Source organism: Phalacrocorax carbo, unplaced genomic scaffold, assembly GCF_963921805.1.
Source record: "Phalacrocorax carbo unplaced genomic scaffold, bPhaCar2.1 SCAFFOLD_58, whole genome shotgun sequence".
NCBI lineage: Eukaryota > Metazoa > Chordata > Aves > Suliformes > Phalacrocoracidae > Phalacrocorax > Phalacrocorax carbo.
Window position 1 is genome coordinate 627,495 of NW_026990389.1, and position 19,885 is coordinate 647,379.

The 19,885-nt window shown below is 42.8% G+C and overlaps 1 protein-coding gene across 1 annotated transcript; it reads left to right on the forward strand.

Annotated features, from left to right (window-relative positions):
* Positions 1-901: 901 nt before the first annotated feature.
* LOC135311096 (polyadenylate-binding protein 1-like) lies at positions 902-17,493 on the forward strand. Its single transcript, XM_064440246.1, has 15 exons — positions 902-1,637; positions 6,483-6,676; positions 6,779-6,894; positions 8,756-8,895; positions 10,318-10,412; positions 11,977-12,114; positions 12,210-12,302; positions 12,736-13,008; positions 13,194-13,287; positions 13,494-13,604; positions 14,430-14,584; positions 15,025-15,109; positions 15,293-15,423; positions 15,666-15,761; positions 17,051-17,493. The coding sequence occupies exons 1-14, from the start codon at positions 1,445-1,447 to the stop codon at positions 15,756-15,758; spliced, it is 1,911 nt and encodes a 636-aa protein (XP_064296316.1). The 5' UTR covers positions 902-1,444; the 3' UTR covers positions 15,759-15,761; positions 17,051-17,493.
* The last annotated feature ends 2,392 nt before the right edge of the window (positions 17,494-19,885 follow it).

Here is a 19,885-nt window from a genome sequence, read left to right on the forward strand (position 1 = left end):
AGCCGCACGTTTGCCTACAGGTGCGAGCGCGCCAAGCCCGGGAGGTCACGGCACCCAACGCTCAAGCCAGCGGTGAAAAAAATAAGCAAACAAACACACACACTTCCAAGCCCGGGCGCCAGAAGGAGGAGGCTCGCGCTCACCCTTGAGCGGCCCCACGGCTGGGCACGGGGAGCGAGCGCCCCTAGCAGGGGGGCAGCGGGGCGCCGAGAGTCACCGGCGAGCCGCCACAGGAAGGGGAGGGAGAGCGCCCGTTTCCCGTACGGCAGCCTCAAACCCTCGCGAGGAACGGGGAGCATGGGGTGGGGGGGGAGCTGAGGCGCCACCAACCGGCGGCCGTTACAGCGGCGGGAGCTTCGCCCACTCACGACGCTCACGCCGGAAGCTGCCCCCCCGCGCATGCGCCCCGGGAGGGAAGGGCTGGCACGCGACCTTCCTCGCCCGCCCGCGCGCGCGCGCGCCACTGCCAGCAGCCGCTCCCCACGCGGGCGGCCTGAGACGCGCGCGGGGCGGGGCGCATGCGCGCAGCCGCTAACCCCACCCCCTCCCGCCCTACGCCGCTATGCCGTTGGTCCGCTCGGTGCGCACGCGCCCTTTGACCCGCCCGCCTGCCCCCCACCCGGCGCGCACAGGTGCCCTGACGCATGCGCATGCGCCCTGGCGCCGAGCCCCCCCCCCGCACCCCCGGTGACGTCGGGAGGCGCAGGCGCGCTCCCTCCCCGCCCCCCGCCACACCCGCCGCGCATGCGTGGTCGGCGCAGCCGCCCCTCCCCTCCCCGTCCGGGCTCCGTCGCCCCGCGTCTCTCCGCCCCCTTCCCGCGGCGGCGCCTGCGCGGTGCGCGCGGTCGGTGCGTGGCGTGCGGCGCGGTGGGGGGCGGGTATATATAGCGCGCGGCCGGGGCGGCGGCCTTCCCCTTGTCCCCCGGGCGCCGTCGGAGCTGTGTGCGCAGTGCGTGTGCTCCGGGCACCCGGACACGCCGGCCCGGCCCCGCCGCACCATTTATTACTAAAAATATTTAAAAAAAAAAATGCAAAAAAACAAAAATGGAAAAAAAAAAGCAAAAAAAAAAAACCACCTGAAAAAAAATAATAATCCTTCCCTCTTTCACCTCCCGTCAACCTTCTGCAACCGGCCGGGTTGATATAAAATAACCCGGTGAAGCGAAGCCCCCCCCGGACCCGGCGCAGCCGAGAGGAGACAGCGATCCCGACCCCCGCCGAGGCCAGCGCCAGCCGCCGCCGCCGTCACCGCGCGAGGCCCGGCACCGCGCGCGCCAGGACCCGCCCGCCGCCACTCAACAGCCTCCTGCAGCCGTTAAGTTTCGCATCCGCCTCCGGCGCGTGAGCCCCCCCGCCGCCGGCCCTTCCCCTCAGCGGACCGCCGGGCCGCCGCGGCCTCCTCGCCTCGTCAGCGCCCGCCCCCGCTCCGGGAGACGGCGGCAGGATGAACCCCAGCGCCCCCAGCTACCCCGTGGCCTCCCTCTACGTGGGGGATCTGCACCCCGACGTGACGGAGGCCATGCTCTACGAGAAGTTCAGCCCCGTCGGGCCCATCCTCTCCATCCGCGTCTGCAGGGATATGATCACCCGCCGGTCGCTCGGTTATGCCTATGTCAACTTCCAGCAGCCTGCTGACGGTGAGGGGCCGCGGGAAAGGCATGGGATGGGGCGGGAGGGAGCCGGCGGGCGAGGCGGCGGCGTGAGGGGAGCGCCGGGGCGGCCGCCGGCAGAGGAGCCGTGTTTCTCCGCCGCCCCCACCAGGGCTTGGCGCCGCCGCCGCCGCCCCGCATCCATTTCCCTCCGCTGCCTCCGCTTCCCCTTGCCGGGACGCGGGCGAATTTGGCGCCCCGCGTGGGGGGAGGCTCGCGTGGGGGGGCCACGTCTAGCTGACACGCGGCCCGGGGCCGCCCGCGCCTCGTGGCGGGGAGGGGGGCGGGGGTGGGGGGAGGCTCTTCCGCGTCCCGCCGCCGGCGACCGAGAGCAGCCGCGAGGCCGCGGTGATGGGCGGGAAGGACCCGGGGGCCCCCGCCGGAAGCCTGGGGGAGCTGACCCGGGCCGGTACGGCTCCCGGCGGCCGTGGGGAGGGTGGGTGTCTGTGTGTCTGTCTGTGTGTGCAGGCGGCTTCTCCACAGGCTGGCACCTCCGTGCGCGGCTGCATCGAGAATCCGAGATGAAGGCTGGCTTGAATAAAGCATCCCAGTCATTAGCATCTTTTAGTAACTACGCAGGAGCTGGGTGTGTATTGGGTGATTAAGAGGCCCAAAAGAAGGAAGTAGGACGTACCGGATCGCCTGGTAGTTTCATAGACGTCCAGTCAAACCACAGGCGAAAGCAAAATAAGCTAAAACACCGTGTCAGGTCTGTCACGTGTAGGGACGGGATGAAATTACTTGGGCCTCCTATGCTTGCTTTTCATGTGGGAAGCTGTATTCTCATCCCTTTCTCCTGGTAGTAAACTCTACGGCATTCTGTTTCCCAAGCTGTCTCTTTTTATCAAACTTGCTTTATACGACGTGTTGCTGGTTCTCTAAAGTTATGTCTGTAAAGAAACTTTCCATGTAGTTCTGGTCACGTTTGTGCCAAGTTTGGCAAACTGGCTTGTTCTTTTGGAGGGTGTTTGGGTGAAAGATCTGAATGTGACCAGCTCTAAGTTTTGTGGAGTCCAACTAAAAGAATAAATTTGGCCAGCTAGAACGTGCTTGATTTCAAGTACAGTTAAGTAAACAGCTTTCTGTTATAATGGTTTTATTTTCAAGCATATCAACGTGAGACATTGGAATTACAGACTTCTCAAGCAATCAGATTAACTGGCTTTCAAGATTGGCTTTAGCGTGTAGCCGTTATCAGATCAGACTTTGGTGTACCCATGATATCCGTATGTAGGTAGTAAAAGTTACTGTCTCATCTTTTTAATAGGCAGATATTTCACCTGTTACCAGCTCTCGCTTCAGATAGCTTTTAATTTATTCAGCTGTTGTTTAGGATGAGATGGTTTGAATGCTTGTTTTAACATACTTTGCTTTCATTTGATAAAAGCTTACGGCACAGTTTACTCTCAAAGAGAAAAATAAGTGGTTAGCACAGTTCGGCACTGCGATATGATAATGTGAAGGCAGAAGTTGAAGGTGATTCAGATGCTTCTCCTTAGTAATGATAGAATTCTGTAAGGGCCGACTTCATCATTGTCATTAGTTGAGCAACCTGTTCAACCCTGGGCTTTGTGACTTAGTTTGTAATTTGTCAGATGTGGGAACAAAGACAGCTTTTTCACCTGAGCAGTGCGTTGCATTCAGGGTTTGAGAATGTGCCTCTTGCCAAAATGCTGTTACTGCAAATGTTACAAGGGGTTTTTTTGGTCTTTGGGAAGCACGCGTGTTTTGTTCTACACCTAGTCCTGTTCAGCTAAAAGTAGTTCTCATCTGTATCAAAGTTGCGTCTGGCACGTAGCTGGAAGCACTTGTTTAAAATATACTTAAATGAGTTTGTATGATTAGACTTTTGCAGCTTTTTTAGAATTCTATGTTCTTGGCCAATACCGAGAAAGCATTTGCTGATCTTTTTCATTAATGGATCTGTCTATCCATTTGCTGAAACCTTTAAATAGGGGCTCTGAGGATGAATGGTTATTCTTACAGTAGTACTGGTTTTATTTTGATTCCAAACTAGCTGCCTTTTCTTGGCAGCTAGTGTTAGCCTAATTCTTAGCTATGTCTCAGGCTATGCTTGTTAAACAGCTAGTAACAACTAGCTGGGGTTTTGAAAAATGTCTTTGAAGGTGTGTTTGACATCACCAGCTGGCTGTAAACTAGGGATCTCAAAGCTCTTCCAAGAACTAATTGGGCCTGATGACACATTTGTGAGGTATGTGCACTTTTCATAGTTGTGCCTTTTCTGAATTTGAGTCATAGTCTGGAGTAAAACCCAGACCTTGTTTAGTCACTAAACTGGAAATATTCTTGAGCAATCTGAAACTGCGCTTCTCCCTTCAGGTTTTTTTGAATTATTATGTTTCCAGGTGTTTATTTTATAGCTATTGCTATGTACGTTTAGCACAGTTTAGCATTAAGCGTATACTCCATGTGATTTTGAAATTGTTACTAAAGAGGGCTGTCCAGTTGCCCGCAACTAAAATGGGAGCTGGTGACTCATTCAATAAAAGCTCCAGCAGAATCGGCAAAAGTTACAGCATGGGTAGGTGTGTCCACTTGGTAACAAGTGAACTGCTGAATGGAATTGCGTTCTGCAAACGGTGCGCAGCCTTTTATGGCTGAAGTGTAAGGAAAGTAAGCCAGTTTTACTGGTTGTGAATTTTAATGACAGTAGCTTGTACCTGGTTGGAGATGTATTCTAGTAACGTCTTAAAATCTGTTGTGGAATGACAATGTAGTGTTGATTAAGCAGAAATCTTTAAATTTCTGGTACTTCTGCTCCATAGAAGAGGAGAGCTGTTGAGAGTTTCCATGCTGGCCTTGCCTTTCTGGAGAAATCGCATTCGTCTAAGATACGTGCTCAGTATTAGTGGAGAGAGGTAATGTTTCCGAAGGCTAGGACCCACTTTGAGTCAGATGTTTGGGAACTGTGCCCAGGAACACACAGGAGCATCAGGATTATTCTAGAAGCAATTAGCATGTATTAGAAAAGCCTCTTTTCTAGTAAAGGAAGCCCTGTTACTACTTCTGGAACTAATGAACTGTTTGTTGCTGGCACTTTTGCTGGTGCTGGCAGTAATAGTTCTAATGATTTCCAGGGCAATACCAAAGTGTTAGATGTTTCTACTGTGGCCAGTCTGATATCCATGGTTCTTATTTTTCGGCCATCTTTTTTTTTCCTGTTGTAATGTAGAGCCTTCCAGTGCTTTTTGTTTCTCATTATCAGTATCTAGGTTGTATTTTCTCCCTTGCTTAATTTATATTAAAGCTTGTGCAAGCCTTGTTAACGTATTTAAAAGACTGGCAAAGCTTGTATTTTTTGCGGCTTCAGCTTAAATCTGTTGTTGACTTGCTACTGTCATGTGAATACGGTAATAGTATCAATACATGAGGGGGTTTTTATGAGGAAATGTTAGAAGCCTGTCCTGTTAACTTCTACAGATGTCTTTCAGAGACTATGATATTAAAATTCACTTGTAATCTGAAAACATGGCAAAAAAGGACGTAAAACATTGTGTACCAGCTGAACCAGAGGCTGATTGCAAATTTTCTTTGGCCGTGATATCCAGCAACATAGCTAAAGATAAAAGCAGCACTTAAAGAAGAAAAACATAAGGGTTTTCACAATGGGATTGGCCCTTGGTCCTTCTCCTAAAAAGAGCAATTAACTGATGTAGTTACTGTTTTCAAACTAATACCAAATCCATTTCAGCCTTGTTAACATCACATTGCTCTGCTCTGTGCAAAGCGAGTTCATACCAATGAGTGTGGCTTCAGGTATTTACTGGGACTTTCTTCAGTGTTCTTCCAGATGTGCAGGAACGATGAAAAGGAGCTGATGTGGGAGATCTTAAAATGTGTCTGCCATACCTGAGAACTGTTGCTCTTTCTTCCTTAAATACCTTTATGAATTAAAACATCACAGACATGTCATGTTGCTTTGATGGGACGTATGAAAACTGAAGAAGTCGTGATAATTCCCTATCTAAATACACTGAGAACTTACATTCAGGCTTTGAAAAGTTAGTTGTGGAGTTCTACTGGAAAAACTGCTTCACTGGAGTAACAAAACCTGGGTTACGCTACTTTGTTTTGCTGTCTTAATGTTTGCTCCTTCATTGAGCTTGTATGTATTTTGTCATAAGCTTTTAATATATACGTATAATTTCAGATTTTCAAAATTAAGTAAGTGCTAGTTTTAAATATCTTTGAGCTGTTCCTTGCCCTGAAGTGCGTCACAGATCTTTTTTGTCACTAAGGAAGGAGTTGGATGGAACAGCTGCCTGAACCAGGCTTGAACTCCACCTAGCAAAGAAATTTTGTCAGTTTAGGGGTATTGGTGATTTAGGACTTCTGTTGTTAATGTTTATAAAAGGCCTCATATAGGCACATGCTGTGCCCCTGAAAATATTCTTATTGGTACAATATATATCTATGTGATGTGGGAGTGGTCAGCTGATTGTCACAAGTGCTAAAACTCTTCCTCCTGTGGAATAGGTAGTAACTGTCATCCCTCAATATGTTTTCTCCTGTCACTGTACCATATTTTCATGATGGGGTCCAACCCTTTAGGCTATTGGGTTTTCTACAGCTTGTTTAGCTGACTTGTGCTCCTTCCTGTCTCCTGAGCACAGCTTTTGCTGAGGAGTTTTTGCTAGTTTTTACTTGCATAAAACGGAGTGAGGGTTATTTACATTGGAGGCTTGGGTTGGCATCTTGGTGCTACTGGACTTAAAACAGTGAAAATTTTATGGAGCATTGCACTTCAAATGCTATTGTGTCCTTATTAAGATAACTTTAGCATTTCTTACTAACTCCATGATGTTTTTCCAGCTGAAAGAGCTTTGGATACCATGAACTTTGATGTCATCAAAGGCAAACCAGTGCGCATCATGTGGTCTGAGCGCAATCCATCTCTACGCAGAAGTGGTGTAGGAAATATCTTCATCGAACACTTGGACAAATCAATTGATAACAAAGCTTTGTGGGACACGTTTTCTGCTTTTGGAAACATCCTATCTTCTAAGGTTAGTGGAAAATTATTTCTGCGTTTAATGGTTTGACACAAAAAACTCAATTTACGCTGGAAACACTCCATGGGTATTGCAACAGGGTTTTTTCTTTAATAGGTGGTATGTGATGAAAGTGGATCCAAGGGTTATGGATTTGTACATTTTGAGAGACAAGAAGCTGCAGAAAGAGCTATTGAAAAAATGAATGGTATGCTGCTTAATGGCCGCAAAGTGTAAGTACATAAATGCGTAGCTGGGGATCAACAGACTGAAGTTCATTTTGCAGCGGACAAATATTTAAGGCTTACCTAGAAAAGACAGGTGGTTCTAAAAATTTCTAATTTTGAAGAGGATTTAGAATTTTAGTGCTAGGAATACGATGCATTGTGTCACCTGCCTATTCTAAAGGCAGAATAAGTTCAGAAAATGCTAATAATGGAGTCTAGGGAAAAAAACTTGTTCTATTAGTTGTCTTACAAGCTAATGCTGTAATCAGGATTTGGGAACGTCTTTGGTTTTCTGATCTTACTAGTCTGAGATAAAATACAATCCATTGGGTATTCTGAATAATACTTCATTTATAAGAGTTGTGGGATAGGTATGTTACCCATTTTTTGGATGAAACTTAAAGTTCTAGAGTTACGCAGTCCTGAATAGGGGTCGGATTACACTAATGTCTTTACATGAATGTCTCTTAATAGGTATATCTAGGAAATAGGAGTAGAGAATAAAACTGAGAGACATTATGTTGTAAACATTTTTGCTGTCCTATACGGTAGGGAGAAAAGTTACTTGTCTACTTGGTTAGTGATATCTAGGCTTGAGGCAGGGCCGACTGCCTCACAGCTATGCCTAAGGGACCATTATGGTATTTGGTATAGTTGTAAAAGAATAGCTCTGTAAATCCTTGAGAGGTTTTGGAAACAGAAAACAGAAATCAGCATCAGCTTACCGTCATGCATTATTTTTGCATGCAGAGATGGATGGATCAAGCCACATACAGGGAGAACTTGTATTTCAAAACTTTAGTTTTCCTGCTTGTTCTGCCCTTGACTGGGGTACTGTGGATGTTTTTACTCAGCTTCCATCTTTATGCAACTTTTTAAAATTAGTAAAAAAAGTCAGCATGTAGTCATAAAAGCACGTGATTTATATAAACTTTGGTAAAAGACATCATGTTAGTTAATTTTGCTTTGAATTTCCATTCAGGCAAGGTTTTTAAAAGTGAATTCAAGTACTTCACTCACTATCAAAATCTAAAGGATAAATTGCACTATCATTTCTACATCCTTGTTGCTATAAATCGGGTGAAGTCAGAGTTTAAGAAAACGCTGAGTTACTGTATGCTACTTAATTGGATTTGTCAGATTTGGAGCTACAAAGTTGGACAATATGATTCAAGAGCAAAATGGTCAGAAATCAGTGTTAGCCATGTGACGCCTGCACTTCCTTGGGTTGCGGTGTTTTGTTCAGCTTCTGTTCTTTCTCTGATGGTATGAACTGACCTTTGGTGTTCCCAGCCAATTTGCAACGGCATTTGACTGAAGAGCAGGTTGAACTCTTCATTCTTCTATGCCTATTAAAAAAAAAAAAAAAAAACCCAACAAAACCACAAATCAAACAAAAGTCTTGCTGTGGTATAGGCTGGAGAGGTGTGTAAGGGAGTGGGGGGAGGTTAGTTAAATACTCCTTGCTTAAAAATTGGATCAGAGAACAGTAACTGCTTTAAGGCTGCCAATTTTTTAGTATGGCAGAGGGATTATGCTGATATCTAGAATTTCTGTTTAGCCACTGTACTTATTACTCTTTCCCACTGTCCAGCTCCTGTTGTCAAAGGCTGTTTTATAAGAGTGAACAATCTCGCCAATGGCTTGAAAGCATATTTATGCCAGTAATGGTGATAAGCACACTGATGTAGCAAGGACAGCGAAATTGTTTTTCTGATGGAGTTCTGTTGTAAATATTTTATCTAAAGAATTTCATGCCTATAATGAACAATGATTAAGAATAAAATTTGATGCCAGAGGATAAAAGTAAATTTTCAAACCTTGACAGACTCCTTTAATCTACACTATTCTGTTCTCCTGCAACTAGATTTGTTGGAAGGTTTAAATCTCGCGAGGAACGTGAGGCAGAGCTTGGAGCCAGAGCAAAGGAATTCACCAATGTTTACATCAAGAATTTCGGAGAAGACATGGATGATGAGAGACTTGAGGAACTCTTTGGCAAGTTTGGTAATGCCTTAAACTTTGTATAAATGAGTGAACTTCAGTTTACTGCTTATATCTTATCTGTACAGTACCTTATAGCACAAGGAATCAGCTGGCTGTCTGATGTTGATTTAAGAAAATAAAAATTAAAGGTACTGAAAAGTTGATACTTAATTCCAATTTCAGATTCAAAGTGCAGTAATACCACTCAGAATTCTAAATATGCAGAATAGCATACGTAATCCTGCCATCAGAATTGTTTCCAATAATCTGAAAAATAGTGTGTCCAAATAATCTTTTGAATGGGTTTTGCAAATTCTTTTAAGTTGCAAATAGAAGTGTTTTTCTCTTTCAGTACAGAATGATGTTATGAATTCTCTACCGGATACATGACAATTGAGTTTGCTATTGCTTTCATTGACCTGCGGACTTTTCTTTATTCAGAGTATCTCTGCTTTCGTTATTTGGTTGCATTGCGGAGGTCGTCCTAATAGGAAATTATAGAGAACTTTTCCATTGGCAAGCTATTTGGTTCTGTCTTGAACCTCAGTTATGCATGGGGCAAAATTATGGCAGGCATATGATCATGATCTAGCAATATATATGATGTGTCACCATTGAAATAGGAAGTGGCAAACTGATTAATTCAGTTACAGATTGTTACACTGGTTTATAGGGCACATCTATTTTCAGCCTCAGCTTTTGTATTTTCTTGCCTCCGTGCTTTTGCTGTTCTCCAGTGGACATCATGTAAAGCAGGACAAAGCCTTGTATACTCTTGTATACTCCATAACAGCCCTAAGCAGCATTTACAGGAAATTCCTTTTCACTATTGGAAGCATCTATGGTCAAAACAGTGGCAAATTTAGCTGCTAATATCTGTCTCAATTGAGTCTGTGAACTGCAATTTTTCAAAGGTTTGGAACTGATGAACTGGGATGACCTTTCACCAGGATCAATGGTGAGGCACATGCCTAACAGAAAGGCCTCCTCCTCCAACTTTCGGTACCTATTTCAAAGGATGGAAGCACTAATGCTTTTTAAATGTTGTAATTTTTAATGAGAAAAACAGTTTCATTCACTACCCCATTTTGGTTGAAAGTACAGTAGGAGAGAAATAAATGCTTGAGGGTATGGTTTAGTGGTGGACATGGCAGTAATAGGCTAGCAGCTGGACTCGATCTTAAGGGTCTTTTCCAACCTTAACAATTCTATGATTCTGAGTTCAGCATGGCAGGCTTCAGCCGTAATGGCTGAATTTCAGCATCAGGGCACGGTAGCAGTTTTATATTAATGGGTGATGTTTACTAGATACTATGGTTGGTGCAGGAGTCCTTTGTAATACAAGTGAAACAAACTAAATGTTAAGACTTGCAAACAGGATGTTCAGAATGTGAAGAGAAGACGTTCTATGTACGAAGCGTAAGTATTTCATTCTCTTTTTAGGTCCTGCCCTAAGCGTGAAAGTTATGACTGATGAGAGTGGAAAATCCAAAGGCTTTGGCTTTGTTAGTTTTGAAAGACATGAAGATGCCCAGAAAGTAAGCTTTTGGACTTCACTTTAGGAATTCCGTAACTGAGACCTGAATAATACGTTTCATTGAGTGATTTGAAATCTTGTGAATTCATTAAGGGTTTTTAATTGGTCAAGAACACTGCAAAAACAGGTGTCTGCTTCCTAAATGACTTAGCATAGTTCCTGTCATTTAGAATGCTTTCTAACAAGCAAATGTCAGTTGATCTGAGGAGCCTATTAACTCAAGATGCTCCGAGACAGCTGGGACTAGTGTAGAAATGGGTAATCTTGAATAATTTAATAACCTGCTGGAGTTGGGCTTTTAAAGGTCTCAACGAGATTTGGACTCCCTCATGCTAGGCAGCATGCAAGCGTAGCAAATAATTACATCTCTGCAAAACCCAGATGAATCATTGGATCCAATTTGGTTGCACAAAACATTTGTGCAAGGCAGAAAGGATTGTGTTTTCAAAGTTCAGCAGTGCAAAGTCAGCAGGGAAGTTTTATGGAGCATGTTTGGCACAGCTATAAGAAAGCGGTCGTAGAGCCCTGTGATGTTGCTTTTACTCTGAAGGGTACCTTTGGAAGAAGGGTCATTTTAATTTGTTTGTGTCTCTAACATGCCAGTGTGCTGTATAACTTAATTCTTTGTCAGCTGGTTGTTTTGATGTGTCAGTTGACTGTGGCAGTAGGGACATAGCATCAGGAGAAAAACTCAGCACAGAACAAACCAGGGCAGCAAACGAAGTTTGCTTTTCAAAGGGCATTTCGGTGATTTGTCAGTACTGCAAGTGTACAAACAAGAGATTAGAACAAATCCTGTCTGTCTTAACATCTACATTGTTCAGTCTTGCATACATTCATAGATGAATTGTTTCTTTTGCAGTAATCAGAATCACCTGTTGGGTGTTTTAAATAACAAAATTTTAATATCTCAGTAAATCTGTGTTTAATGGCTTTGATTCTGAAGGTATACAGTAAGCTGGTGACTTATAGTTTTAAATTAATTGACTAAATCTGTGCCAGAGTCTTAATATCTTAATAGTTGTAACTTGAAACAGCATAAAGGAAAAAAATGTAATATTTTCATACTTTTTAAGTATTTTCTTAAGAAAATATCAACATTCTTTTTAGAAGCCATATATGCCAACTGTAGCTTAACATATAGTATAAGAAAATCTGCTAGATGCTACAGTTTCAGATGTTGCTTTTAAAAACAAGTCAAATGTGTGAATTAGAGCTTTTCAACTTAATTTGCTTTCTTTTTTCTGCCTTTAGCAAGATGAGGCTGGAGAAATAGTTCTTCATTATGTGACTTGATTTATTTTTTGCCAACTTGATATAAGAAAAGTTCTTTGCATCCTTTGTGACTTTTCTTAACTGGACAGAAACACGCTCGGAAAGCAATTTCCATTTCACTTAAGCAGGGGGAAGTATTGGGGTATTTGTTTCCACTAGTGATATTTGAGACGGATCGCCTCTTTCTCTGGAATCCTTATGTAACTTTTCGTATTTGAATTACATTTTTTTGGATGCCTGAAAAAACATTGGAATACAAAACACTTCTAATTTCTTGTTTGTTAATGAAGGCTGTAGATGAGATGAATGGCAAAGAGCTCAATGGGAAACAAATCTATGTTGGCTGGGCTCAGAAAAAGGTGGAAAGACAGACGGAGCTGAAGCACAAGTTTGAACAAATGAAGCAGGACAGGTTCACCAGATACCAGGTTCAGTTTTAATTCAAGAATAGCAACTTTATTCTATGATATTTTTAGATTTACCCAGGTCACTTGCTTTCAGAAATAACTTGCCTTTTCTTTAGGGTGCAAAGGTTTACGTGAAAAATCTTGATGGGATTGATGATGAGCGTCTTCGAAAAGAATTCTCCCCATTTGGTACAATCACTAGTGCAAAGGTAAAGTAAAGATTGTGCTCATCCTTTCTCTGAAAACGAACAGTGATCCTTCACCAAGGAAGAGTAATTTATTTCATTGACTAACAGGTGTGATCCAGTCACTTACCACTGCCACTATATACGTGGATATCTGCTTTCCTGATTGTTGTACATCTCAGGTTAAATGCATATGATCATCCTTTCTTGAAATAAACTGAGTGCTGATATTAATGTGAGAAAAAATATCTTTGGTGCAATAATGTGCTCGTTATTACCTCACTGAGATTTTCATCAGTATTCAGTAAATAGCAAGTTATTAATTAAGCATTATATTCCTTCTTATAAATCATTTTAGTAAAACCTGTGGTCTCACTTCTATTAAGCTGAAAAACACTCATATCCACTCAACTCGCAAGACATTCTTTTGTTTTAAAACTAAATTTTGTGCTGACAGGTCATGATGGAAGGTGGCCGCAGCAAAGGATTTGGATTTGTATGCTTTTCATCACCAGAAGAAGCCACCAAAGCTGTCACACAAATGAATGGTAGAATTGTGGCTAATAAACCATTATATGTAGCTCTAGCCCAGCGTAAAGAAGAGCGCCAAGCTCTTCTCACCACCGTGCATATGCAGAGAATGGCATATGTAAGAGCCGTAGCTAATCCTGTAATCAACCCTTACCAGCCAGCACCTCCTTCAGGTTGCTTCATGGCAGCTGTCCCACAGGTACGTGTAGAGATGAGTAACTGAATGGTTTGTACTGTATATAAAATCTGTTCAGATGTAACAGTAAATGTAACTATTAGCACGTCTGTAATTTCAGCACTCTCATGTCATAGCAGAAAGGTGAGGGACTGTTCAGCGTGCCCTTCAAAGATAACAAAGTCACGCGATGTTTTTATATTTGACAGACTCAGAACTTTGCTGCATACTATCCTACTAATCAACTCGCTCAACTTGCTAGACCTAGTCCTCGCTGGACTGCTCAGGGTGCCAGACCTCGTCGTAAGTCACTTCCTTACCTCTTTCCAGTGATTGCAGTAAACTCCATAGCATTTACCTTTGCACCTTGTATGTAATGAAAATATATTCAAATTTCATGGCATTACAGTATCAGTCTTCTCTTTGTTGTATTAGCGGTGTTACTTCCGAACTCTTTTCACCATTTGGTGTTTCAGCGTGTAACTTACTTTATTTTCTCTAAAACATAGCATTCAAAAACATGCCTGGTGCTATCTGCCGAGCAGCACCCAGACCACCATTTAGCACCATGAGACCAGCTTCCTCACAAGTTCCACGAGTCATGTCAACACAACGTGTTGGTGAATTTTGTTTATGCAAACTTTAAGTATTAGACTTCTTTAATTTTGCTGATTCAGAATAATCGCTCAAATGCATGTCTAAGTTCAGTATTGTGTGGTAACACTTCCCTCCTTTTCTGGCTCTTGCCTCAAATGTTGTCCCAGCAGAGACGCCTGCTGTGGTCCCATTTCTTCAGGATGGAGCACTACTTCTTTTGGTGTGCATTTTAATAATACTACATGACAGCTTCTGCCATTTCTAAGCATCATCATGGCAATGGGAATGACAGGTCGTATGTAGAAATATTGAGATGATAGGATTTTAGTTCTTACTATTTGTCATAGAATTCTGTGAGCCAGCGTCATGTATGCAGAATCTGCAAATCACTGAGTGAACCAGAACTAATTGTAAGGGAGTCTTAATTCTCACTGAATGTATTAGGCAGTAGTATGTTCTAGCTATCTGCTTTGTGAAAGTATCTTTTTTAGGATGACTATTGACATAGTGTGCTCGGGAAATCAAGTGTCCTTTGAGGTTAAAATGAAGTTAAATTAATACTCCACCAAAGTGAATGTTTTCTCACAGATCTTTTTTCCAATAGCATCTAAGAAAAGCAGTGCATTAGTGAAGTGACTCAAAGTAACATCCAGAAAATTTTGAGCTTTGAACCTTCAGATACGACTAGTGATGTGACAGTTGACAATACTACTGAGATGACTCTATAATAAAGTACCTAAATTAGTTATTCTGTTTGGGCTGGTTTGGTTCTCTTTTTGTAACTTGTACAGTGTAGGCTAAATAAAAAAACGAATTATTCACATACTCAATTCTGTTATTTTTTTCAGCTAATACATCAGCACAAACAATGGGTCCACGTCCTGCAGCAGCTGCCACTGCAGCTGCTCCTGCTGTACGCACAGTACTACAATACGCATACACTGGAGATGTTCGTAATCCTCAGCAGCATCTTAATAGACAGCCGCAGGTTGCTATGCAGCAGGTATGTAACTTTAGGAACTGGTCCATGCTTCTGGTGTTTTTTGTAGAGGAAGGAGGAGGGTGCTTATGATTAAGAGTTGTCTTTGTTATTCTAGAATTCAGGCTCTGCACTGTGGCAGCAGTGTTGCAGCCTTGGGGTTTTAAGTATATTTCAAGTTCACCGAGAACAGGGTGTGATCCTGTGTTACTTCATGTTTTCCAGTTCCTTGATATCTTAGCCTGAATTCTCCTGGTGTTTGCTCCACAGTGGTGCAGCTGATACCAGTTTCCAGCATCACTCAGCTTTAACCAGCACTATTTGATTAAATTGACTTGGTTGTAATTTCTTCCATGTTTCTGACAGTGTAGGCATTGTTTATGATGAGTTGTGGAACGTTGGGTATTTGAAGCCTAATTATGAACTAGAATTTAATTTTGAAATGGTGTTAAATCAATTTGCAGCCTGCTGTCCATGTGCAAGGTCAGGAACCCTTGACTGCTTCCATGTTGGCTTCTGCTCCTCCACAACAACAAAAGCAGATGTTAGGTGTGTACATGATACCTCTCTCTATGCCTTGTAGCAGAAGGACAGTCAAAGCACTCTTTTATCAAACTTAAAATGCAGAATAAATAGGTTTAGCTGTAGAACAAGGTGTTTGTTCCCCTTTTCCCGTGAATCTAGGCTGTTTGTCAGATGAGATTTGTCACTGAGTAACATTTTTCTCTCTAGGTGAACGTCTATTTCCTCTCATTCAAAGCATGCACCCTACTCTGGCGGGTAAGATCACTGGTATGTTGTTGGAGATGGACAACTCTGAACTCCTCTACATGCTCGAGTCTCCTGAGTCTCTTCGTTCGAAGGTAGGTGGACTTCTGCCTTACACAAGTTTTATCAGTAGTTACGTCTGCACTGATTTAACAGGTGTTCATGCTGGCACAGTGGAGCAGCAGCAAGGCAGCAGTGGCCAAGGGTGAGAAGTCAGAATACCCTCTTTCAAAGGGTGGCAGCAGCTTACATGAAACATCTTTCAATTATACGTGCAAACCTAAATATACAGAAATTGCTACGCTTCCTTTATTAATTTTTCTTCTTTACTTAACAGGTTGATAAAGCTGTAGCCGTACTACAAGCCCACCAAGCTAAAGAGGCTGCTCAAAAGGCAGTTAATAATCCCACTGGGGTTCCGAGTGTTTAATAAGTAAGTTTTCCGAGCATTGTAGTTTTACAGGTTGACTGGGGCGATTGTCCTTAGTCTGTAGCCTTATAAGCAGCATGCTTCCAGGCTCTGTATCATTTGCAGCCGCAGAAAGTAGCAGCTGTGGTCACAGCTGTAAACGAATTTTGTCCTCAGTCCTGTTGTCCAGTTCTGTCACTCTTGGTTAGCAAATGCTAATGACGTGTCTGGCGTATTTAGCTGGAGTTAAAGCATGGTTTTTAACAGCACAGTTAGCTGGAATTAGTTCTAGGCACGTGTGTACAAATGGGCAGTTCTGTCAAATGCTACTATTCATACTGTTGTTCAAGAGGAACTTGTGGAATTGAAATAAGCTTGAAACAATGCTCCAACCATTTTTCCGTAGAAATGAAATAGCTTATTTGCACTATAACTTGTCTATACTTGCCAAAATCTAAAATTACACAACTAGAAACTAAACTACATATTGTCTTGACTTCACATTTTGGTGAATTTATCTTTTATGTTAATTAAAATACTGATTTTCTTTATTGCCTTCTCTGGGTTCAGTATCTTAATCGTGCATGACAGGCAGAGGCAGAAGGTGGTAGCTTTACAATTTTGAAAGGGGAAAATGAGATGGAGTTGAGGATAATACAGGAGTCTGCTCTCTGTTTAGTCCAGTTAGGTTTCGCCTGTATATGAACTTTCCACATTTATAGCTATCAGTTGAAGATGCCTGCTTTAACATTTGATCACTTAAAATTTTCTTTTTTCTTGGTCTTTTCATTTCTGCAACCTCCCTTTTGGAGGCAGAACGTGAGTCATATTTTTTCCACACTAGTGACGCTTTCATACTGGAGCTAAGCAAGTGCTGAATAAGTTTTTTGTCCTAAACTAAGGTGCCCAAACTTTGAGACCATTACTCCATGTGCTCCATGATGTTTTAGTAATTGGAAATTGAACATGCTGCTAGTGTAGTTATTCGATTAGCCCTGGTATGCTGGCCCTAAGAGTAGAGGAGACCTGCAGTCAAGTTAGTTACAGTAACAAACTACTGCGCATGGCCGCTGTCTAAGGCCATGCTGTGCCAGAGTACTGTTTAGTTCTGGAGTCGGTTTTGTCTTACTCAGTATCACAGACTTGGGATACTTCACTTTCATGACTCTAAAAAGTGGGGGGTAACTCTGATCCACTGTTTGTGAAGAACTTTGATGTAGTTGATACTGCAAAAGCCCGAAGTGCTATTGGGCTTTCAGTTGCAGAAAGCGTGTCAGAAAACAAGGTGCTGACGTCACTGTTTTTGTTTGCAGGAAGGTCCGGGACTACAATCTAGAACTTCGCTTCACCGAAGAAAAAAAAAATCTAAACGTGGAAAAACTATTAAATATTGAGAAAAACATTGCAAAATATAAAATAAATACAAAAAGGAAAGGAAACTTTGAAGCTTATGTACAGAGCAACGCTGGGGCTAGCAAAACAAATGCTAGCCCTAGATTACTTATTGATTTAAAATTTCAAAAAAGTAGTAAAATAAAAAAAATACAAATTAATGTTTTATAAACCCAGGGGAAAAGAATTTTCAGCACAGTACAAAAATTTAAAGCATTCCTTTCTTTAATTCTGTAATTCTTTACTGTGGAAAAGCTCAGAATATCACTGCTGTTTTCGTTGACAGTGAGAATTGATAGCTGAGCAAAGAAACGTAATTTGGATTATAAAGTTCTTGGTTTAATAAAAATTCCTTAAACACTGACTGACTTGTGATGGCTTCTTCTCTACAGTGTACTTCTGGTAAGGTGGTCATTCAGAATACCAAGTTGGAATCCCATTCTGTAGCATGTTTTAGCAGTTTCTAGAGATTAGCCTGCATTTAGCCACCTGTTACTGATAATATAAACATAGGCATTAAAACAAATTTAAAAAGCAGCTAGATCCATATCTGGATTTTAAGTCCTTAATAGCATGATGTCTGGGCTCTTGTCATTGTCTAGTTAGGAGGAGACCTTTAAATAGCCAACCTTGAGATGAGCAGTAAGAAATGTCATCCCGTCTGACCACCTGCACGTGGTGTTTGTTCTCACAGGTTCTGGTGGAAAGAACAGTCTCTGCGTAGGCCTCTGGCTGTGTCTTTAGATGGCTAATGATCCCTGAGATGGAGGCAGAGTCGTATGGATATAGGTGAATGAGCAAGTGTTGTCTGCAATAGGCAGTGCTGCAAAATTCTGGTACTGTGAGCGTATGAACACAAGGTACTCCCGGAACAAAACGGGCAAGGCTTCGGGTGGTAATGTCTTAAAGGTTGGATGCATAGTAACCAAAAGAGCGCACTTTTTACATAGCAAAAATCCTCTGTGGACAGGACCACTTGATCCTCCCGAGTCAGGTATTTCTAATGCTGAGTTCCCTAACAAGTGAATGCCCACTGTTAGTTTTTTGTTTTCCTCTGTTAGTAAGAACCAATTAGTTTAATTTTATCTTTGCTACAGTTTGGGTTTTTTAATGTGCTGAACAAATCCTCATCAAGTGTGCAATACCATGGAAATAATCCTGTCTTCACTCGGGGCTGATGGGACCTTCAGGTCAGCTTTTCTGTCAGTCACTAAAAGGAGCATCCAAGCAAATGACCTACGGCAGCAGAAGTGAGAAGAGCCAACACTAGCACATGAGCTGTTCAGTTTGCTACAGGACCTTACTGAGGTTGAGAGTTTTGCAGGATTAGAACTCTCAAATGCGTAACTCAGAGCATTGAGCTTTTCTTGTAAAACTTTCCCTGTGTAAGTTAGATACGTTGAAGTTGTCCATCTACAGATGGATTAGCCTACAGTTGCTGCCTTGCTTTTTCCCCCTTCCTTCAGGGGAGTGCTGTCTGCAGACGTGCAGAATGAGAGGCATTTTCTACAGAGTTTAGCCTGTAATTGGCTCTGTAAGCTGCTAAATCAAAACTGATAACGCAGGGGGAGAAAGGAAGCAGTGGAGATGGCATGTCCTCCATTTACAGAGAAAGGAGAAGAGCCTGGCTGGCTGGGCTGGCGGAAAGGAAGGAAGATCTATTAGTCATAGGGGAAGGCACGACCCCTAGCTACTGCAATCCATTGGGTTCCAGTTGCGGTGTTTGAAGGATACAGTTTCAATGGAATCACAGGAAGGGGTTGTTGAGTTCTTTCCTGCAGGCGCTCTGAAATCCCTGTTGTACGGGGGGAATGCCAGTGTTCCGTAGACCTACTGCAGTCTTAAAACCCTTCAGTATGCTTTCTGCAGTCCCCCGGAAGGCAATTCAAGAGCAGCCTTACTTTTCCCCTTTCTGCCAAGATCTTTGGACCAGATTTTTCCTGTTAAGCAAATTTGAGAAATAAGCCTAACGTGGAGAGGTGAAACTGGTCTGGCATATATGAATCCTGTTTAAAATACCTCACTTCACTATAAAAGCATTTGGTTGAGCTTGTACAATTCTTATGTTCTGTCCTGATGGAGGTAGACTGAAGTGTACAACTAAGAATTTTTAAAATTGGATGGTAAATGCTACAAAGGAGGTGGTTCAAACAAGATACGTACATAAGAGATTGAATGTACAACCTTAATATCATGTAATGTCAACTATGAAAACATTAAAGCTTTAGAGGCAGTTCTAAAGACCTAAAAATATTTAGCACCATAATAAAAATGTTGAAGAAATTGATGATATTAAAGGTTTCATGGAAAGTCTAAAGGATTATATAAAGGCCTAGCCATTTGCAGGGGTTTCAGGGCCCTAGCAGGAAAGTAAGAGCCCATCTGACTTCTGCTTGTTCCCTCAGATAAGAGGTGATATGTCTTCAGTGAGTCTGCTAGAGTTAAACCAAACTGATATTTATGTTTTGTAAGCCCGTGCAAGTTCTTTAACCTCTTGCATATAGGGAAACTGAAAACCGAGGAAAATTCGTTCCTCCAGCTTTGTACAAGATGATCGTGGGTGCGTCAGGCACTAGGATGTGTCCCAGCCTGAAAGACTAGGTAAATTCCGTGATGGAAGGAAACGGTGAGGCAATTCTGCTGAGGTGATCATGATGGCTTAAAAAGCCCTGGGTTGGTTGGATTTATTTCTTCCCGCTCTTGATTATGTGGTAATTCCCCACTGTATACCACAGATGCCTATTTAGTTAATGTCA

Coding starts and splice junctions, on each gene's coding strand:
- LOC135311096 (XM_064440246.1), top strand. CDS start 1,445: ATGAACCCCAGCGCCCCCAGCTACCCCGTGGCCTCCCTCTACGTGGGG. Junction 14,585..15,024: donor CGCAGGTTGCTATGCAGCAG/GTATGTAACTTT, acceptor ATCAATTTGCAG/CCTGCTGTCCATGTGCAAGG. Junction 15,110..15,292: donor ACAACAAAAGCAGATGTTAG/GTGTGTACATGA, acceptor TTTTCTCTCTAG/GTGAACGTCTATTTCCTCTC.